Source organism: Sciurus vulgaris (assembly GCF_902686455.1).
Source record: "Sciurus vulgaris genome assembly, chromosome: 17".
Taxonomy (NCBI): Eukaryota; Metazoa; Chordata; class Mammalia; order Rodentia; family Sciuridae; genus Sciurus; species Sciurus vulgaris.
In genome coordinates this window covers 56,452,571-56,474,938 of record NC_136478.1, presented here as the reverse complement: position 1 = coordinate 56,474,938, position 22,368 = coordinate 56,452,571, and the positions used below count along the sequence as shown (strand labels likewise).

General features: G+C 58.5%; 1 protein-coding gene across 1 annotated transcript; it reads right to left on the bottom strand.

Moving 5' to 3' along the window:
* Window positions 1-1,014: 1,014 nt before the first annotated feature.
* On the bottom strand, window positions 1,015-21,798 carry PPP5C (protein phosphatase 5 catalytic subunit). The gene is made up of 13 exons (XM_079117429.1): window positions 21,586-21,798; window positions 15,478-15,719; window positions 11,579-11,726; window positions 9,531-9,652; window positions 7,101-7,166; window positions 6,509-6,607; window positions 5,691-5,796; window positions 3,567-3,709; window positions 3,377-3,464; window positions 2,554-2,594; window positions 2,274-2,452; window positions 1,660-1,741; window positions 1,015-1,552 (listed from the first exon to the last, which is right to left on the bottom strand). The coding sequence occupies exons 1-13, from the start codon at window positions 21,704-21,706 to the stop codon at window positions 1,490-1,492; spliced, it is 1,500 nt and encodes a 499-aa protein (XP_078973555.1). The 5' UTR covers window positions 21,707-21,798; the 3' UTR covers window positions 1,015-1,489.
* Window positions 21,799-22,368: the final 570 nt, after the last annotated feature.

Sequence of the window (22,368 nt, the reverse complement as noted above, 5' to 3'; positions counted from 1 at the left end):
AGGTGTTGGGAGAGGATGTGGGGAAAAAGGTACACTCATACATTGCTGGTGGGACTGCAAATTAGTGCAGTCACTCTGGAAAGCAGTGTGGAGATTCCTTAGAAAACTTGGAATGGAACCACCATTTGATGAAGCTATCCCACTCCTCGGCCTATACCCAAAGGTCTTAAAATCAGCACACTACAGAGATACAGCCACATCAATGTTCACAGCTGCTCAATTCACAATAGCCAGACTGTGGAACCAACCTAGATGTCCTTCAACTGATGAACGGATAAAGAAACTGTGGTGTATATATATATATATATATATACACAATGGAATATTACTCAGCTATAAATAATAATAAAATTATGGCATTTGCAGGCAAATGGATGAAATTGGAGAATATCATGCTAAGTGAGATAAGCCAATCTCCAAAATCCAAAAGGCGAATGATTTCATTGATAAGCGGATGATGACACATAATGGGGAATGGGAGGGGGGCAAGAATGGAGGAAGGAGGGACTGTATAGAGGGAAAAGAGGGGTGGGAGGGGTGGGGGGAAAGGAAAAAAATAACAGAATCAATCAAACAGCATTACCCTATGTAAATGTATGATTTCAAAAATGGTATGCTATTACTCCATGAACAAACAGAAAAAAAGTATGTGTTAAACATTTAGGAGATATAAAATAAACAGTGCCTTTTACATTAAAAAATAAATAAATAAATAAAAAAAGAAAGCCCTCCCTGATGCCCACACGGCCGGCCAGACAGGGATGGTTGGGTGCGGGGAGGTCACCAAATGGGGCAAGATACTCTCGGAATTCCCCCCTCCAAGGTGTCTCGTACCCTTTCTTGTGCAAGACGTATGTGGAGGGGCCTCCCAGGTGGGGCTCAGGACAACTCTCCCGAGTGCCTAGTGTCCGGGGCTGCCTGGGGGTCAGGCCAGCTCGGGGGCACACCTCCAGACCTCCTGAGGCAAGAACTACCCAGTCCAGGCAGCCAGTGGCTCCATCATCGGAGACAGGATGACTTACAATAATGATTTTATTTTAACATATTTAATTACAGACATAAAACAGCTGGGGAAGGGGGTGGGCCCCAGCCTAGCCCCACCCTGGGGCGACCAGGAGCAGGGTGCAGGCGAGGCCTCCCTGATGACCCTCTTTCTGGGGGTCTTCCTATGGTGGGGGGCCCTATTGCTTTAGCGGGGGAGGAGCCATGCAAACAAGGGGGGCAGGGAAGCCTCCTGGCCCCGCCCACCCCAGCCGGCCTTCCTCCAGAATGCCCAGGCTGCCTGACGCAGCCTCTCCAGCGCCTCCCTCTGTGCAGGGAGCAGACCCTCGGCCAGCCCCGCACTGCTCCCCACCCCCTCTGCAAACCTAAAAGGGAATAAATACAAACTTTACAAAGTAAAAGGGGGTCCAACGTTGCCCTGGGCGGGGCCTGCTCCGCCCCCGCCCAGAGTCTGGTGGAGTGAGGCCCCGTGCAGCCGCCGCTGGCCTCACATCATTCCTAGCTGCAGCAGCGTGTTGGCGTAGGCCATGGGCTTGACGTTGGGATGAGGCTGGAGACGGAGACGGAGTGACGGTCAGCAGGGGAGCCCCTGAGCACCCATACATACTCCCCCCTCCCCAGGCCTGGGGGAAGGGCAGAGGCCTAAGGGTGACTTACCACTGCTGTGAATTGGTGGAACTGGGGTCGCAGGTCGGAGCCCCGGAGGTGGATGTAGGAGGCTTTATTCCCCATCTGGTCGCTGCGTGGACAAGAGTGGAGTGACTGCTGGGGTTGGGACTGGGCTGTCAGGATTGGGGCTAAAGAAGGGAGGGGGAGGGGGAATGGGCTGCAGCAGGGCAGTGGGTGCAGTAAGGAGTGGGCAGCGCCCAGGGCCCACAGCCTGTGCAGCTGATCCGTGGGAGGTGCAAGTGACACCACAGGGATGTCCTCCAGTCAGGCTAGGGCAGGCCACCCTGCAGTTCCCCTTCTTGGCTTCATCAGAAAAAAGGAGAAGGAGCGGAAGGGGTAGAGGGGCGCAGGCCCACTGACAGATAAGGAGGAAAAAGTTTTTTTCTTTCAGAAACGTCCTGGGTCAGTGGAAGACAGGGGTCTGCTCTGGACCCGCCCACGGTGAGGGAGCCTGAGGGGCCCGGTGGGTACCTGGTGGTCCGTCCAGTTTTTATCTAACCCCCTTCCTACAATGGAAATTTTCCACCATAAAACGTTAAAACCAAAACAGACAAAAACCTGTGGCCTGAGAGGAGCCCTGGCTGGGGAAGGTGGAGACGCACCAGTAGTTGGGGGCGGAGAAGACGGTGACGCAGCGGCCGCCATGTGCCACTTCATAGCCCTCGGCCTTGACCTCGTGGCTGCGGATGATGTAGTCTAGCTGGTTTTCCTCCAAGAAGGCCTTGGTCACGTCAGGCCCAAACTGGCAGCTCACGCCCCGCTTGCTGACCGAGCGCCCATTCTGGGGTGGACGATGAGAGGTCAGGGTGACTCCCGGCCCCGCCCACCTGCCCGCCTGCCCGCTCTGCCCGCCGCCCGCAGCGGCTGGCCCTGGAGACTCACCTGAGGCTGTGGATCCGACCACAGCAGGTCGCACATGGGGCCTGGGGGGGAGGGAGGGAACATTAGGGACTGTCCATCCCCACGGGGGCGCTCAGGCCTCATGCTGCTGCACCAGCCAGGTACCTGCCCCACATCACACTCCGGGTGGGGGTCAGGCAGGGGACAGCTGGGGCTCGGGCTCAGGCCCCTCCCCACCCACTGAATCCATTACAGCTCTGAAGCCAATGGTGCTTTTCACACCCCAGTTCAGACCAGGTCCTTCTGCTCAGTCTTGGTGGCTCCCCACCTGGTTCCTCCTGAGGAACGCCTGAGGCCTCACGTCCCACTGCAACCCCTGGACCCCGCCACTCTGCTCTATTCCCTTCTGTGTTCTGGTGGCCCTGGATCCCTCTGTGCAGACACCTCTTCATCCTGTGGTGGTGTCAACTCAGATGTCACCTTCCTGAGAGGCCACCCACCCCTCTCTCCCTAGAGGCTATCCATGTCCTCCAGGACCCGTGCCCTCTGTGGTCTGTCCCCAGGACTTGAGTGTCACCTCAACACCTTCCTCTGGGGGTCAGGAGTTGGACTCATGGTAAATGACAGGCGTGTCCTGGGTGCAGCGTCCCTGCCCTGCGTGGTGGGACTCCCCAGCCAGCATGGCCCCGTGATGGGGGTCCCCCGACTTAAGCCACAGGTAGGAAACCAAGGTTCCTGGGCTGCTCCTTGCCCAAGGCAGGAAGCCCACTTGGCCAGAGCCACAGCTGCAGCTCAGACCCCAGCCTGGGGCTCTCTGAGACGCCTGGCCTTGGGAGGTAGGGCCTGCCTCCACCTGCCCACCTACCAGAGTCTGGGGGCTGCCGATTCCGCTCAATCTTTCGGATGTCGTCCAGGGTGACACCATCTTCACTAAATAAGCCTCCGTGCATGATCTGGGGAGGGGCAGATGGCCACTGTGAGGGGACAGCTAGCCCCCTGCATGCACTCCAACACTGCCCACAGCAGGATGGGGAGGGTCCCTGCATCGCCCTCACCAGCACTTTGCCGTTGATGCACTGGGCCAGCGGGAGCCACTCGAACACCTCGCTGAAGAGCTCATACATCTGGGCTGTGTACTTGGCCTTCACCTCACCCTCGAAACCGTAGATCTGGTTCATGTTGTCAGTCTCGTGGTTGCCTGACAGTGACGGGGGGCAGAAGAGCACCTCAGCCTCTGGGCTCATTCATGACCCCTGCCTAAGTGCTCTGGGGGCCCGGGGATTCCCCACTGGTGGCCAGCAGGTCCCAAGCTGACAACAGTTCATACTCCAGCCCCCGGTCCTCCATAGGAACCCAATGAAGTGCAGATACAGCTCCTACTCCATTTTCTGGAGGGAGAAATCAAGTCTGAGAAGGACCCACAGTCACCTGTAACCAGGCCCAGGCCACTCTTGGGGCTCCATGGCCATGGACGTGGCTGGGGCCTGGGCTATTCCAGCCCTATGGACCTCAGCCTCCCCATGGCAGGCCTCCCAGGCTGGAGGGGGCAGAGGGTCCCCCTGCAGAGCAGCTGCCCAGCCAGCCTCTTGCTGCATGCAGCCTCACTGGCTCCTCTCACCTTGCTGGCATCTGCTAAGAGCCCAGCTGTCCAGCTTCCGCCTGGCTCAGGCTGCCCGGGAACTCCAGGCATCTGGGGGGCTTGCCCCTGGCTCCGCCCCTCCCAGCTCCACCTTGGTGGCACTCCTCTCTCCTGCAGCTGCCTCTCAGTGCATGGTGCACTCGCTCCACTCAGAATCAACTTTCCTGAGGAAACCTCACTCCCATGAAGTCTCCTATGTCCAGGGAGGAGCTTCTCACCACCAGCCAGTCCTCCAATGCTCTGCATGGAACCCCATGGCTCTCTGGACCTTCTCCCCCTCACCTCTGGCACATACTCTGGGCTCTACCTCAAGCACCTGGACCTGCCTCTCCACCATCTCCAGCTCCCACAGTGATGCTCCATCTGTGCTCTATGTGGAGGCTGGAGGACCTGCTGACCCCCAATTTAGTTCCAGACTCTCCCCCAACCACAGTCCACAAGGAAGCCATTCACTCCATCCACCTCCTTCTCCCAGGGATCCTGCTCAGACCCTCCCCTCACCTGCTCAAGTCCCATAGCCCCCTGGCTGAATCTGGGACAAGCCAGACAGCTCCCTCTGCCCCAGGACCTTTGTACACACAGCTTCTGCTGCTCTCTCCCCCATTTCCGGCTGCCTCTCCTCTTTCAGATCCTTGTCAAGCCGTACATTCTCAGCGGGGCCACCCTGAATAAGCCAGGCGTTCTCCCACCCCAGCTCCCCACTTCCTTTCCCACTCGGAGCTCCTTGGTGTGATCCACTGTAGCTCCTGCGGACCTCCTGCCTGCTTGCACTGCCCCAGGATCATCCTGGGGGCAGCCTTTTGCTCCCCAGGACTCGGGGGAACCAGTGCACAGTGGAGCTCAGGGACACTCCACAGGACAGATAGCGGTGATTCCAATGGCCAGAGGCGGCACCGATGGCCTGGGCGGCACAGCTGTGTCCCTGCCAGGGACCTCACCACTTCCCCTCAGAGACACTCAACCCTGTCTCATCATTTTTTGTAGTTTTCATTTTTTAAAAAACGTCACTTAATTCTTTGAGTGGTAATACGAGTGACGTGACCCCCGCCCTGCTCCCCTGGCCCCCAGCCCTCACCCTTCTCTGGAGGCCTCTGGCACTTTCCAGGGCAGTATGTGCACAAAAAAGCTGACCCAGGGGCAGGACAGAGGCTGGAAGGGCCTGGGGCCTGGGGCTGAGGAGCCAGGAGGCAGGGAAGCCCGCAGGAAGTGCCCCCTGTCCAGAGCGCTCACAGGACCCGGCAGGACGTCTCGAGTAGGGTCACCCAGGAAGACTGTTTCATGTCTGTGCAAATTATAAACAGGGCCTCTGAAGGCCGCCCGCTGGACACACCGGGGCCACCTTGGGTGCAGTGCTGCCCTCAGTGTGGTGCCCTGTGGGCAGTGCACAGCCTGCAGGGCCTCACCAGGTGGCCCTGCACACTTTCTGGATGAATTTGCGAAATGAAGAGCGGCAACCATGACCCTGGCCTTAAAGCTCAGAGGGACAGTGGGTGCCTGGCCCAGACTGCAGTGCCTGCAGGCCAGGCGCCTCCAAGCTCACCTCGAAGTAGGTGAAAGTGATCTGGGTAGAGAAGCTTAAAGCCAAAAAGGGTGAGGATCACTTCAACCGAGAAGGAGCCGCGGTCCACGAAGTCGCCGTTAAATATCTGCCCTGCTAAGGAAAACATGGCAGGCACAGCGACAGAAGATGGGCTGCATCCCCTGAGCCTGCTCAGCCTCAAGGTCCCATCAACACCTCCCAAGGAGTGAGCACCGGGGGCAGGGCCTGCACTGCTGTGTGGCTGTGGCCAGCTGCTGGCCTGAGGCTCTGTAGGATGGTACTGAGGCCCCAGGGAGTCATCTTGCTTCAGTGTCTCCACAAAGCAGGTCTGAAGCCACAGAGGGATGGCAGGAAACCACATACCCAACCATGTACAGGCCCAGTGTCCTGCACCGTGGTTATTTATCAAGCAAATATCATGATATCAAAGACACAAGTGGCATGGGCGGGGCCCTGTGCTCAGCGCCTGGTATCAACTCCTCTGCTCCTGCCAATAACCCGGTGAGGTGGACCCTCCTGTCCCCATGTCACATATGAGGAAACTGAGGTACCAAGAGGTGGAGCAATCTGCCTCAGTCAGCTAGTTGCAAGTGGCAGAGCCAGGATGGGAGGTGGGCACACAGGGACTGTCTGCCTGCAATCTTGTAGCAGATGAGGAAAGCGGGTGCTCAGGAGAGGAGGCGCTGGCCCAGGTGACACAGCACAGGCACACTGGTCCTGCCTCTCCCTCCATGGCCAGGCCTTTCCCTGGAGTGGTTGTCTCCCTCACACAGGTCAGGGGTGGGAGGGGACAGGACTGGCTGTGCCAAGAAGGATACATAGGGGTTGGTCTCCGAGGGTAAACCGTTGAGTTCAAATATGTTGAGGAGGTCATAGAACTGGCCATGAGTGTCCCCGCACACTGTAATCTTCTCTGTCTGGAAGAAAAGAGGCCACCGGAGAGGGAGGGGCCCAGAGAGAGACGTGGGGAGGGGGCAGAGGTGAGGGGAGGGGCGAGAGATCATGGCAGACCGAGAAGATCCATGCAAGAGACAGGGACAGCGGGCACAGCAATGAAGAGGACGGACAGAGACCAAGAGGCCAGAAAAGGGACATGCGGGAAGAAAGACAGGGGTGGGGCGTCAGGGACAGAGGGAAGGGCAGACCGTGCCAGGTGGCTCTGTGAGTTCCTGAGCTCAGTGGTGCCTCCCTAGCCAGGGAGCCACCGGCCCCCCACCAGCCCACCCTCCCTCTGCCCCTCAAGCACCCCTCTCTCTAACACCAAGCTACACCCCCAGCCCCCCACCCTTTTTTTGAGACAGGATCTTACTAACTTGCCCAGGCTGGCCTCAAATTTGCCATCCTCCTGCCTCAGCCTCCTGAACTGCTAAGATTACAGGCCTGTGCCACCACGCCTGGCTCAACACGCACCTCTTTAAGTGTGGTCTCCACGAGTGTGCTCAGCTTGGAAAGGACCTCTTTGACCTGTACCAGAATCTGAAAGGCAGGGCAGACTGTGAGTGGGACCAGCTGGGGGACAGGTGCCCATCCTGGCAGATCATATGCAGTATTCAAGCCTTCAATGGATGCTGGAGTTTCAGAAAACAGCTGAAAATGATGTTTTAGAGAAAACCTGAGGAAATGAAAACACCTGGAAATGTAGGTAATATTTCTTTTCACAGACTGAAGATGATCTTGACAATATCAAGTGTATCTTTCCAGATTTTCAGCCAGTCTGTGGGTGTATAAGTCTACACTGTCACATCGATGGGTGGGACGGCTGAGCCAGTCATGCAGAGGAATGCCCCGTTTTTAGGAGATGCAGACTACGATGGCTGCAACTTATTCTCCAATGGTTCCGGGGGGAAAAAAAGAAAAAGGTAGACACACATGCAGAAGAAGAAAGCCACCAATCATCAGGGCGGGTGGAGAGCACAGGCGTCGGCTGCACTGTCCCCTCCATGCCCCGCAGTTTCGACCATCCTCAAAATAAAAACTGGGAAGAGAGCATTAGGGAGGAGGCCACACTGCTGCTCCCCAGGAGCAGCGAGAGGCATCGGTCTACTTATGTAGGTGCCAGGCTCTGGACCTGGGCACTTGACCATGGAGCCACGTCCGCAGCCCCTTCTGGTTTTCATTTTGAGACAGGGTCTCCTACGCTGCTGAGGCTGGCTTTGACATTGTGATCCTGCCTCAGGCTCCCAAGCTGCAGGGATCACAGGTGTTCGGCACTGTGCCTGGCTAACTACAGCAACTTTAAAACAATGAACAAGCCACCTGAGAGCCCTTCCTCGGGAGCAAGGCCACGCCAGCTTTCACACTGGAGGCAGGCTGGGCGTGGGAAGCCTGGACACCCGTGGCCATATGTGGCAGCAGGCGAGGATCTGGGGGAGGTGCAGGAGCAGGTGCCTCTGCCCAGCTGCCAGCTCTCTGGGCCCCTCCCAGAAGGCGGGGCAGGGGGAAGCCTGGTGCAAAGAGTCTGGAGGAAAAATCTCCCAGCAACCTAAATATCTGGCGGCAGTGCTACAAACCAGAGAGCCCCACAGTTCCACAGGCTGGTGACTCTAAAACACAAAGACACCCTGCGATTTTGCCAGGGTGAAGGTCCCAAGCCATACTGAAGCGAAAGCTCCAAAGTCGCTCCGAGAACCAAAAGCTGCAGGCCAGTGACTCCAACCAGGAGTGCAGACCAGGCCCATGCAGGCTGGGCTCCCGCAGTCCGACACGAACACTGTGCCTCTGTGGGGACGTTTCACCTACCTCAGTCTCTACTGTTCCTTTACACAAAATGGCCTGTGCTGGTGTCCAGAAACCACAGCCCGAAGTATGACACTGTCACACGCTGAGCACTTTGGACTATTAACAAAAATGACAGGAGGCCACTGTTTTGAATTAAACTTTTACACGAGGCTGCAACAGGTCAGGCCAGGAATCAAAATGGTGTCGCTCCTGCTGAAGTTCCACATCACTGTGCTCAAACTCGGCTACTTGTCTGACCTTCTAGGAGAATGAGAGGCAATGGCTACATTCCCAGACAGGCTGTCTCCGTGGACACACGCTGCTTCTCTGCCTCTCTTCTCGACCTCTGCTCCTCACACAGTAGCAGGCAATTCTCCCATGTCAGCCAACCAGTTATCTCGGTTTTGTCCCTGCCTTGCGAGGACAGTACCCTGGGGCGACCCATCTGCCATGTGCTCTTGTTTCTGCCTTCTCCAGCCTCCCTAGTCCAGAAAGCCTCCCGGCTCAGCTGGTCGACCTATTTTATGGAATGAAGTACTGCCTGATTCTAGAGTCGAAATAAAGCCAATTAAGATCTTCAAACTAAATTGCTGTCATTTTGTCCTTTGAGCTAAAGGAAATTGGAAGGCCTAAGAAGTAGCCCCCAAATAAAGTTCCTCTCTGACCTCCTCCTGCAGCCCCCACAACCAGAGTGAGAGTCCTCAGGAGGTAGCTCACCAGAGGAGGACACCATGCCCGGCCAGACTGTGCCTGCCGACTTTCCAGACAACTCCTCTCACCTGAGGCCTCTGCTGACCACGGGCTTCCTCTCCCACCCCCACAGCGTGCCAGCCATCTCCCTCCCGGGAAACCCCTTCCCAACCTTTCTGTAGCTATCTCACCTCTGACCTGGAGGGTCTCTGGCCTGTCTGCACCCGTGGGAGCTACTGCCTGCCACCCCGCAAGCTGCTCCAACACCAGAGCAACACACGTGACTCCTCCGTGTGGCGCCGAGCACACGCGCTCAGAAGGGCAGTGTCATCACCACCCCCTTCACTGCTCTCTAACCTGAAAGTGCTCAGGGCTGGCAGTGCCATGAGGTCACCCGGGTCCCCGGGTGTGCTGACGTGACAGGCGCGTTACCTGGTAGGCGCATTTCCTGTGCAGTTTCTTCTGGTCCTTGTACCACTGCATGAGCTCCTTCATGAAGGTGATTGTCACTTTGCCGTCCTCAAGCTTGGGCCCACTGTACTCATCCTCGATGGCTGTGTGAACAAGGGACCTAGAGTCAGGGGCCTGAGCTGTTGCAGGGTGGCGAGGGGACCTGGCTCCCAGGACGGAGTAGACTTGGCCTGTACACAGGTGACGAGGACGGAATGAGGGAAGGTTCCTGTGAGGCTGTGACATGCCTAGTGCTCCTGGGTGTCAGTGTTAGCGTGTAACCGTGGAAAGCCAGGGAGTCTCCAGGTGCTGGTGTCCTGTTACCCTGGCCTCTGCAGGGCTGCGACTGTCCTCTGAAGCATTCTAACTCCATGAACAATGGCTCCCAAATGATTAAGGTGTTGACTGAAATAATCTTTCTTTAGATTTGTAGAACCCAGAACGTCTGGTGACCTCCAAATGACGTGGGAATGTGTAGTGCTCCCTCAGTCTCTAACCCTGTGCTCAGGGAGCACGGAGAATGCTGTGAGGGCCAGCTTGCAGGAAGTGATGCGTTTGTCTAAAGGACTGCAGGAGCAAGCCGTAGAGGTCAGGAGCAGCCGAAATGCTCCCCCACAAAAAGAAAGAGACAAAGAGGGTGAGGAGGACCCTGCCGGGCGCGTGGCTTCCCTGCCCACTGCCCCTGGGCTTCCTCTCCCTCCCTCCCTGCGCCCTTTCGATGCCGGAGTTCCCTGTGATTGTCTGGTCTGGGTGCCCCATCGTGTGAGGGCACAGCCCTTGAGCAGGCCTGATTCCCCCGCCAGCTCTCACCTACTGAGGGGCAACAAAATGAACATGGGTCCGTGACCTAGCAGCCAATGGCCAAGTGTCCCTGATAGTCTGAAAGACAGGGCTCAGGCAGGGCGATGCAAGCCTGGCTGTGAGGCGGAGCACAGCCCATGGAAGTTTGAGGGGTGGCTTAAAGTGGGGGGAGCAGATGCCCACTGGGATTCCTTTCTGGGCCAAGAAGGTAATGAGCAGATGTCCCCGGGGCCTGGGAGTGACAAGTCTAGACGCGCTCCTTCAGTTCCTCTCAGGCAGAGAAGGCCACGGAGTGCTGCTCTGCCACCAGCAACAGGCAAAGGCTGCAGATGGCCACGGGCCAGCTTCCCTGGGGGAGTCCTGAACCAGCTGGCAAGGAGGACTGGCGCTGGTGGTCCTGGGGCTACAAATGGGTCCCAAAATGATGAGACATGGTTTCAGAATGGGGCTTTGCAAATGCCCAGGAGGTCCACAGCAGCAGAAGGCTCTGCACGGTGTGGATGGCCAGCCCTCATGTCTCCACACAGCCCACCACGTCCTCCGCCTCTGTCAGAGGACCAGCTGTCTAAGATGAAGGGAGGGAGAGTGGCGGGAGGGCTGGGCCTGTGCCCTCCTGAGTGTGCGCTCGCTCTCGGTGAGGACTGCGGGAGCGTCCCCGGTACTCCTGCCTTCCTGGGGCACCTGGGGACCAGGGGCTGGGGATGCAGGGGTGGCTGTGTGGCTCTCACCAGTACACCACCAGACTACCATGGCTCTTTCTTCCAGGATCACCTCAAGCCCCACCTCGAGGTAGTCGCAGGGCCAGGGCAGGTGGCGGGGTGACTCCTAATCAAGGCACTGGACCCAGGTTTCAGACCTCAGGCCAGGATTCCCAAGGCCTCATGGGATGGGTCAGGCCTGCACTCCACCTGGCAAACGGGTGAACTGGGGCGCAGCTCTACCTGCCTAAATGGCCCATAGTTCTGCCTTAGCCTGTTTGAGGGGAGGGCATTTGCTGGATCATGATGAAGGAAAATTCTGAGAGGTCCTAAATATAACTATAGGGCCCAAAGATGGAAGGGAGAAAAGATAAGGGAAGCCCAGGGGTGAGAGCTGCGGGTGAGACCAACGCGTCAAAGCCACGCTCCTGAATGCGTGCTGAAGCCGACTCGGCTCTCCTGCCCACCTGCCCTGTGCGCAGGCATGTAGAAGGCTCTGGGCGGGGAGGGTGAACAGCCAGCCTGACTCACTCATGCTCTCGATGTCCAGCGAGTCCACCACGGAGCGCTTGTGCTCGTCGCCTGCGATGGCCCGCTCGAAGGCCTTCTGCTTCACGATCTTGTTGCACTCCTGGTATTTCATCTTGGCATCTTTGTCATGGGGCTTCACCTTCACCACCTGGGCAGATGGAAGGCAGGAGGGAGGAGAGGGTCAGCACTCGGGATGAGGTGGGGGCGCTCTACTGCCCTGGTCTGCCCACCCCAGGCTGCCCTGCATGGAGGTGCAACCCTGGAGGCACCTGCCCTGGGTTTCTGCACCCCTGCACGGGGCAAGAGCTGCCCCAGGGCTAGGCGAGGGCAGGCGCCTCAGCCCACACCAGCCCGCCTACAGATGGCAGCTTGCACTCCCCCTGCAACGGCACAGAACTGCCAGGCGTGGTGGCGCGGCTTGGGTGGCTGAGGCAGGAGGACCGCAAGTTCAAGGCCAGTCTTGGCAGCTCAGGGAGGTCCTGTCTCAAAATAAAAAATAGAAAGGGCTGGGGGTGTGGCTCAGTGGTGCAGTGCCTCTGGTTCAAAACAAACAAACAAAACCCTCCACAACCAAAAACAAGAAAGAGGCAGTGTCTGAGGACCGGGCTCCGGCAGGTTCCTGGAGCAGCTGGCTCGGGAGACGGGGTGCCCTGGAGCTCGCAGGCTGCTACCACCAGGAGCCTGGGAGGAGGGTGGTGGCTCAGTCACGAGGAGCAGTGTGGCACCTCACTGGCCCGTGTGGAGCTGGTGCCGAGGCCTGAGCGGGAGTGCTGGGGCTCTGCCACCAAGGCCGCTGGAAGGCTGAGCGAGGGACCCAGGTCTGGGCCTGGACCTTAGGGCGCTCAGCACAAGCCCCGTCCCAGCCCTTTTCATGCTGTACTTTGAGGTGGGTCTCACCCAGCTGTTTGGGCCTTGCTAAGTGCTAAGGCCGCTGTGAGTGGACTAGGGCTTTCTGGGAGAACGGTGACAAGTGGATTCCCTCAGTCTCCTGGCCTGGAGACTGAGGCTGTGGACTTCCAGGTCAAATCAGCTCTGCAGATGATGCGTGGAGGCGGCTCTGCCAGCCTGCCCTCTGCTGTGCTCAGAGGCCACCTTGAGAGGAAGCAAGGGACGGTGTGGGAAGAAGGCGCGGTGGTGAGGGCGCGGGATGCTGCGTCCGCCTCCACTGCTCTTGGCCACCCCTTCCCCTGGCTGCTGACCAAATGAATAAGACCAAACCCAACAAGCACTGGCACAAGGCTCTGGGACACAGGAATTCCCAGTTAAAGGAGCTGGTCCCGGCTTCTCACCTTCCATCCCACTTCCTACAAACCCAGATCCTCCAAGCCCAAAAGCAGAGAGCACTGGATTCAGATTCTGGCTCTGCCACCTGCTTTGTGACTTTGGGCAAGAGACTTCACCTCTGCTCCTCAGTGTAGTTAATCTGTAACTATCTTACCCGTGTGCACCCTGCCCAGCCTTCCTACCACCATGGTCTCGTCAGGAATGAGATCCCCATAAATCTTGTGCAGGGGACAGAGAGGTAAGGGCCAGTGCTGGCCCCCAAGGGGCAGGGGCTCCCGTGGTAGAAAGCCTGGTGGTGGGAGTCAGAAGCCACATCGAAGACCCGCTATCCCCTGTGGGGAAGGAGGCAGGGCAGTGAGGCCGGCGCACCCTGGGGTAGGTGTATGGACCAAGAGGGTGGGAAGAAGCAGGGTGGTGGCAGGTTGCGCCTCTTCCCTGTTGGGGCAGGTCAGGCTGGGCCACCTGCCCAGCAGCTCCACCTGGGGTGTGGGTGGGGCCAGGCAGGAGAGGCCCGCACGACAGCCCTGCAGTACCCTGCCAGTGGGAGGGGCTGGAAGTCCCCACCCTGGAGAGTCCACGTCACCACGTGTCCTGCCCACTCTTTCTCTGCTTGCCCAGTACTACCAGTCAGACCGCTCGAGTCCCCAAATGTGCCAGCCCCCTTAGCCGCAGGACTTTGTTCCGGAGGTCCCTGCCAGACACTTGGTCCCCTCCTCTGCTCCTTTCTAGCTCCTTAGTCCCACCTCCCCTCTTCCAGAAGGGTCCTGCCACTGGCTGTGGACAGGTGGTCTGCCCCACTGGAAGGTGGCTCTGTTCTAGACAGGGGGTGGTGCCAGCACCCAGGGAGGGCTGGCATGAGGGTTTACCGCCAAGGCCTTCATTGAGTGCAGCAGCACAAACGTGCAACTGCAAGGCCTGCGGCTGCTGCTCCTTTGGCTGCGACTTGGTCGGCTGACCAGGACAGCGAAGCAGCCCTGCCAGATGCCTGCTCCTGGGGCAGGCCCTTTGCTCCAGGTGAAAAGGGCCTGGGGGCCTTCAGTGCTGGACATCTGGTTAAAGAGGACTATCGGGGCTGGGATGTGGTTCAGGAGTACAGCACTTCCTAGCATGTGTGAGGCACTGCCTCAGGTCAGTCCTGCAAAGGGCCCCCCACCAGCCCTCCAAGGCACCCACAAGGCTGGGACATAGCTCAGATGGTGGATGTCCACAAACTGGCTGGGACCAACCACCTCGGGTTCACAGAATACGGGATAAGTCTTTCCCCACCACGTAAGAGTGACAAAGACCCTGCCCTCAACCTGTCCTGCAGCTCCTCTCAACTTCTGCCCCCCGCCCCCTGCGGGGCCCTGCCCCCACCATGAACGCCCCTGGTTACTCATCACCGAGCCACCAGCGCAGCGACCTTTACTCACACGCCTGCACCAGAGCCCACAGGCACCCAGGCAGCAGTCACTCCCCTAGGCGCAATCTTTCAGATCTGGGCACCAAGGGACAAGAAGGGAGTGGCTTGGCAAGGGAATGGCTTATAGGGACCAGCTAGGGAGACACTGCTGTACAGTCTTTCCCCAACTCTGGGGTCACTCTGTCCCCACCCTGACAGTGTCCCTGGCCTTGGCTTGGTGCCAGCCCTTGCCTGCCTGCCATCACTCCCCACCCTGGACCAAGCCAGGCCGCCGTCTGCCGACTCCCTCCAATGCTGACCTGGCTTCCCAGTGGCCTTGCTGCCCCTCACACGACAGAAGGTGGGGGGGCACTGGAGTGAAGGTGCGCTGGCCTGTGGCAGGCAGGGTGATCCACTCGATACCAGAGCCCTGCCATGCACCCCAGCTCTGTCCCCCGCTCAGGGAGCCAGTTCTCTGAAGCAGACGTGGGCCTATAGTCACTCTGGGCTCAAATCCCAGCTCCGTCCCCAAACAGCTGGGGACTGCTGGGTGGACGACTTCAGCCCTGGCCACAGTGAGGGTGCCAGCTCCTCCAGTCTGCTGCAGCCATGCAGCCCGCTGGCCTCTGTGAAGGCTCAGCACACACTTGTGGGGAGGGAGGCAGGGAGGACGGAGAGTCCTGCCCGCTTCAGATCCTCCCTCACCACAGGGCGCCACGTCCCGCTGTGCTGTCCCTCTATGGCATCGTGCCCACGCTGCTCAAGGCCCAGACCCTCACCTGCAGTTACCCCGTGCACCGTTCAGTGGCACCTGTGACGCCGTCAGGCCCGAGTCCAAGCTCCCCCAGACGCCCTGCTGCGCCGTGTGGCTCTTGCCCGACCAGCAAAAACAGCTGCGATGCTCACAGGCCAACGGTGACAGGCACTGGCACGTGCAGCACTGTTCTCGGTGCCTCGGGGCAGAGACTCCTTGACTACCTATGGCAGCCCACTGCGCTCCCCAGTCCACAGATGTGGAAGGAGGGCAGAGGGGCAGGTGACCTGCCCAGGTCACCAAGCTGACAGCAGGGCGGGATGGGAACCCCGCAGCGCACTCCTGGCCTAGGAGCCTCCTGGGTGTCTGCTGGTGAGTGCTGGGCACAGTGGGATGGCCACTCACTCTCCGCACTTCCAGCCCCGCCATCCACCAGGCCCAGTGACTGGAAGCTGGCCCATTCCCCGAGGCCCGGCTCACCGTCTCATAGTCACGAAGGGCAGCCCGGAACTTGCCCAGCGCCATGTTGCTGGCGGCCCGGCGGTAGTAGCCCTTGATGTATTTCTTGTCGATCTCGATGGCCCGCGTGGCGTCGCCCAGGGCATAGCCATAGCACTCGGTGCGCAGGTAGGCCAGGCTGCGGTTGCCATAGTAGATGGCATTGCTGGGGTTCAGCTCAATGGCCTGGCTGTAAAACTTGATGGCGTTCTCGTAGTCCTTGGCTGTGGGAGAGGGGGAGACGTGAGGCTGTGCTGCCACCTGGTGAGAACAGCCACTGGACCCACTATTGGCCGGGTCCCCTTGACCAGATGGGGAGACTGAGGTCCACAGTGGAGCTTGGCGATATCCCCTCCAGCTACCATCTCCAGGACCCAGATTCCACACGCCCACCCTCCCAAAGCCCAGGCAGGGTACTACCTCCTCCAGGGCATCAGGAGGACCCCAGACCCTGGCCTCAGTTAGGAGGGGCAGTGATCCAGGCGCAGTCCCACCAGCCATGTGAGTATGCCCCAAGCCCACCAGTGGTCCAGCTTCCCAGAGGGCCAACCAGCAGGAGAGGAGGTGAATAAAGGGAAGAAAATGGCCCAGGCCTTCAGGAGAAGGGGCCCCAAAGACAGGGAAGCCAGCCTGGAGGGGCAGCTTTCCTAACAGAAGGACAAGCAGGTGCAGGGCAGGCCTCAGGTCTGAGGGCAAGGAGGCCAGCGTGGCTGAGGCAGGTGAGGTGGGAAGGCAGGCGGGACAGATTCCCTGGGCCCTGGTGGCCACAGCGAGGCTTGTGTATTTATGTTCTAAGTGTAGGGTGACAGGGTGTGACATCCAGTCAAGGGCAAAAGGTCAGATTTTATTTAAATGAGCCACAGCTGTGCCCTGCACTTTACATCCCGATCTGCAAAATCCTCCGGTCTCCACAGCGCAAATACCATCTGGCGCTCACTTTACACTCAAGCCACAGAGGTCTTGCTCAAGGTCAAATGCCTCGTCTGTACCTGCAGAGCCACACTGAACTCCTCCCACTTGCCCAAGCAACACACGGGAGAGGCAAGGCCTGGAGTGCCTCAGCGGCATGCCTGAACTGGGGGACTGTGATGTGCCAGGTGCCATGCAGGCCTGAACCCTTTTAATAACCCCAGGACAGCTGCAGCGGCCTGTTCCCTGGGTGAGGGGCTGCTGCTCTTAGGGGGAACGCCCGTGCATGAGGACACAGCAAATGGGAGGTGAGAACTGAAGCAGGTCAAGACAGAATGCCTCCCCTCTGGCCTTGGTGCCTGGTGCAGGAGCGACAGACAGGGCTGTGGCCTGGGCCCCATTGCTGGCTCCACATTCTACTAGCTGAGCATCTTGGACAACTCACCCACCCACTGTGTGTGAGTGTGAGTCCTCTCCTGCCACTCAGCCAAGAGGCAGTGCCCTCTCCAACCCCCACTTCTGCTCGCCAGACCACGTACCTCACAGCCATGAGCTTCCTCTGCTTTCTCTGGTTATTATCAGTCTCCCCAATTTGAGCCCAAGTCCTTTGTGGGCGGGGCCGTCTGTCTTACTTCTTGAGCTCTGGCCCGGAATAGGGACACAGCAGCCCCAGCCCTGCCCTCCCTGAATCACAGCCCGGGGGAGAGAAAGATCTGTTCCCGGACAGTGAGGACCCAGAGCGCTTAGGGCTCGGGCAGCTCAGAGGGGACACAACAGATGAGCCCTGGAGGGTAGGAATGAGTCAGATGAAGATAATGGAAGAGGGGTCAAGAAGGATGAAGGACGAAAGGAAAAAACAGAGAATGATAGAGACTGAAACTAGAGCAGGGAGATGGTCAGCAACAATACGACCATCCCTCCTGAACCTTCCAAACGGCTCCACTCTCCCTCCCCAGGAAGCCCTACTTGACCTCCAGTCTGGGTCAGGTGCCCCTCCTGGGCTCCCTGCCCCTGGGCTCCAGCTTTGTCCCCTCTGGTTGTCATGTCAGGTGATGTGCAGAACTGAGAACTCCTCAGACATGGGCAGGGCTGAGCACCAGCTCGGACAGACCCTCCCTGAATGCCAGAGGCCTCAAGGGCTCCTTCCAGCCTCTTGGCTGTGCCCCAGAGCCAGCTGGCCAGCACTCTTGAAGGGTCAGGTGTACTCAATCAAGTGCAGAGTGTGGAGCCCCACATCTGGCCGTGCAGGCCCTGAGCACGAGACCATGGGCAAACGGCCCCCTCCCTGAGCCTGTTTCTTCACCTGAAATTCGAGAGTCATGGGCTGTGAGAGCTCTGTGAGACCAGGACAAGTGGCAGCAGCCCAGAGCAACTGCACCAAGGGCCGAGGAGAGCGGCCACCTCCCCATCCCCCAGTCCTGTTCTGGGTGCTTCACTAGCACCAGCGCACCCCCTCCTCAGAGGGCCCCCAGGCGGCAATGAGGAAGCAGAGGCCCAGCAAGGTCAAGCCACTCACCCAGGGTCACAGAGGAAGAGGGTTTGAGCTCAGGCAGCCTAAGCCCATGATGCCGGCCTTCCTTTCCACGACTCAGACCAGGAACATGCCTTAGGGGTGAAGCACAGCTCCCTGACCCCACTTAAGAGAAGGGGGCTTTGGGTCCAGGGAAGAGGACAGAGCCACCTCTCCTGGATTCAGAATGAGCAGGGGCCAGGCTCTGCCCCAGGATCTCTGGAATGGGACCAAGCTCAGAGTAAGCAGCTGGGGCAGGAGTCTTCTGAGTCCCTAAGACCACCGCCCCCCAGGCCCTCTTCTCTCTGCAGGGGCCTGGATGCCTCTGAACGGGAGAGCCAGGCACGTGGCGAGGAAGGGGATATCCGGGCTGCTCACGCTCTGACCTTGGCAGAGGTTCTGCTTCTGAGCCTGGCTTCCTCTATAAAACAAACAGGCTGCAACCACCTACTTCCCGGCGCCCCAGGGAGGTTAGGCCTGCGGTATACCTGGCCACCACAGGGGCTCAATTAAAGTGAGCTGTAATTATTCTTTTTATTGTATTCCCACAGCCCCCCAAGCCTGAGGCTCTGTGCCTGCCACTGCCTGCCAGAAGGCAAGAGGCCTGGGCCAGGAGGGGTGTCCTCCGCAGCAGCTCCACGCCAGTTACTACTGGCTGCCTGCCCAGGTCCTAGGGGCAAGAAGCCCCTCCCAGTGGCTTACTCTTTCCCAGAATTCTTACCTAGCCTCACAGCAGTCAGACTCTTGCTGCTCTAGTGCCCCAGTTAAGGGTGAATACACCTTCCACCCCTCGCCCAGCTGGAGACTGGGTCACATCTTGGACACCTCCAGGCTACTAGCCCCAGAGCCCTGTAGTCTCTTCATTCCGTCAAGTCAGTCTCCTGAGCATCCCACATCCACCCACAACTCCACCCTGCCCAGCCAGGTCCCTGTCCTCCCCTGCTTAGGTTCCTGGTCTCCCAGTCTCTAGTCTTGCCCCTCCAGAGGGATCTTTCTTTTTGTATTTTCTTTTCTTGGTACTTGGGATTGAAGCCAGAGCCCTGCACATGCTAAGCAAAGGTTCGACCACTGAGCCACATCCCCAGCCTTGTGTCCCACCCTCTTTTGTGGAGACAAAGTCTCACTAAGTTGCTTAGGCTGGCCTTGAACTTGTGATCCTCCTGCCTCAGCCTCCTGAGTAGCTGAGATTACAGGTATGTGCCACTGTGTTCAGCTCTAGAGGGGTCTTTCCAAAGCACAAGTCTGCTGCCCTCTCTGCTCAAAAGCATTGGTGGTCCTCGGAGCCCTCAGCTTAGAGGTCTAGTGCCTCCCACAGGCCTACAGGACTTGCTCCCAGCAGCTCCGCTGTGAACTCCTTCCCCTCCTCCATCCCCGCCCCACTCCCTTCCTCAGCGCCAGGCTCTGCTCACCTTCAGGCCTTTGCCACCTGGTTATTGTGTGTGTGTGGAAACTCAGGGGCCCTTAAGCCACATCCCCAGTCCTTTTTTATTGAGACAAGGCCTTGCTAAGTTGCTGAGGCTGGGCTCAAATTTGCACTCCTCCTGCCTCAGTCTCCTGAATTGCTGGGATTGCAGGCATGCACCACAACACTGGCCTCCCACCTGGGTGTTTCTGCCTGGACCACCCTCCCCACTCTCATTTCCTGTCTGAAGCACCTCCTGAGTCTGTGCTTCCACCCTAGTCAGAGGCTCCCCCACTTCTCACCTTTCCACCATTCCAGTCTCCTTCCCTGTCTCCAGCCTTGCCTTTGCATCCAGTCTGCACAGCAGCCAGGGGATCATCTTCCAGTGCTAATCAGAGCAGGCTGCTCCTCTCCTATAACCTTCCATGGCTCCCTGCCACTTTAGGATAATGTCCATACTCTGCGACCCAGCCTCCAAGGACATGCCTTGTCCCTCACCAGCCTGCTCCCCCCATTGCTCCCAACTTATCAAACTTCCTCACACTTTGAATTGGTTTCTCTTCCCATCGGATGGTGGCCTACTCTATGCTGAGCTCCAGGTCTGTCCCACCCCACCATCTTCTCTCGAGTGTCAGGTGCAAGTCTCCTTCTCTCCAGCAGAATCAGTTCTGCATCCCTACTGGGTGTGACTGAAAAAGCAGACTCCTGACCCCACACACTCCTTTCTTGCTACCCCTCCCCCCCCCCCGCCCATTTCTCCATTCCTTTCAGAACCAAATACTCAAAACACAAGCCAAACATGAACCAAACTCAAAACACATGCCATCATTCCCCAGGAACATCCATGGAGCCGGATCTAATGGTTGGTGCTTGGAGCTTCATGTGGCAGTCCTGACCCCCGGCACCTGCCTCCCCTAAAGGAAGCACTTGCTTCACTCAGCTTCAAGACACCTTTCATGGCTTCCCTTCTGCCTCAGGAACGACTTCTCTTCAGCAGCCCCCTTCCACCCTAAATATTAGAGTTCCTCAGTGTTCCACTCTAGGTCTTCTCTAGGTGCTATTCTTAGGTGACCTCATCATTCCCAGGGCATTTCCAACCATAGGCTGATCACGCCTAAATTTTTCTCCAGTCCCAACTGGCCCATGTTACCTACTCCATTTCTTCTCGGACAGCTGAGTAAAATCCAAACAAGTCTTTGCAATGACTTCCTGCAGCCTGCACTATCTGGCCCCAGCCTAACCTCATTTTGTATCATTCTCCCTGCAATGTGCTAACGCACCAACCATGCCAGCCTCCTTTCATTCCTCACCCCAGGTCCCTGGCACATGCTGCTCCACCTAATTAGAATACTCCCCTCTCATTCTCTTTCTGATTTCTGCCTAAACACCTCCTTCTCCACAATGCATTCCCTGTCCACCCTATCTAAAGAAGCCTCCAATCTTTTTCTCTACTTCACCACCTTGCTGGTTTTCTTTCAAATCGCTCATCTCAGCTTAAGTATTGTGTGTGCTAACTCAATGTGATACTCCTAAATTGCAAGCTCCGGGCAAGGCCACATGTGTCTCATTAGTTGCTATATCCTAAGAGCCTCGCGCTGTCCAGAGCACATAACAGGTGTTCAATAAACATCTATCAAATGAATGAACGGATACTTGCCCCCCACGTCTCAGTCTAGCCCAAGACCTCAGGTGATATTATTCTTAGCGCTTCCTCCACCTCTTCTCCCAAAGACTCCCTCCTTGTCCCTTTTCCTCGTGTCACCCCAAACCTCCTACTTTCTTGCTCCCTCCCAATCTAATGACCTAATCTCCCACCCCCCCGATTCCCTTCTCTGTTGGACTTCCCCCACACTTGGTGGTACCCACCCCAGGTCTCCCCACTGGAAGCGCCATCACTCCCAGCCACATGTCACTGGATGGTAGCGCCCTCTTCAGGTCTCACCACCAGGCAGCACCTCTCTCCAGGTCTCGCCTTCGGTGGCGCCCACATCCCGGTCCCCATTCCGCCCCACGCCCGGGAGCGCCCGCCTCAGTCTCCCCATTCAGTAAAGCCTGCTCGGTAGCCGCTGCTGGGTAGCAGCTCTTCTCCCAGAAGCCCCCTATGTCGCCCCTTGGTAGCGCCATTCTGGGCCTCCCCGTGCCGGGTCACTTGGTAGTGCCTGCCCCGCGCCCCGGCTGCCGCTCCGCGTTGCCATGGTTCCGCGCGGGCCTGGCACCCCTCGGCCCGGCCGCTGTCCACCCTCCCTCGCCGCGTCCGGGCCGGGCGCACCTTTGAAGTAGTCGTTGGCCTGCGTCTTGAGCTCCTCCGCCCGCTTCAGAGCGCCATCAGCCGGGGGCTCATCCCGGGGGGGCTCAGCACACTCAGTCCGCTCGCCCTCCGCCATCGCCATGCCGCAAAGCGACCCCTACCCTGGCAACGGCCGCTAGCGGCACCCGGCCGAACCGTCGCGAAGGAGCGCCGAGTGACCGCCGCCGCTGCCGCACAAGTGTCGTAAAGCGCGGGCCCCGAAGGCGCCCTTGGCGCGCCTGCGCAGGGTTCCCCTCGCCATAGAGCGCGCGGAGGACAAGGTGACCAGAGGGTCCCCCGACAGCGCCCCTTGTAGAATGAGCCAATGAAGAAGGAGAAAGGGGCGCACGGGGAAAAAAGGCCCGGCGTGGCCCCTGCTCCCCAAGTTACCGTGTTCCGGGGCCGTCAGTTTCTTGGGTCTTAAGGATCCCGAGTCCTTTTGGGTCCATGGGTGGGTGGCAGATGCAGCTGGCAGGCGGGGCTGCCGTGCCAGGCAGCGCCGTGCCCAATCCCGAGCGGAGCCAGAGCCGGGCGTCCAGCCCTACTGCCAGTAACTTGTGTGACCTTGAACAGATCTTCCCCCGTCTCTAGTGCCTCAGTGACCCCTCCGGAAAATGGGTGCTTTCTCAGAGTTCCAACCTTGCGGCTCAGGGTTTCTAAATTGTTAACTGAGGACACCCGGATCCGCGGGTCCCGAAGGAGCCTCGATTTTGTCGCATCGTTTTCGTTCCCTTCTTTGTATTCAGCTCCCCGGATCCTGCTGAA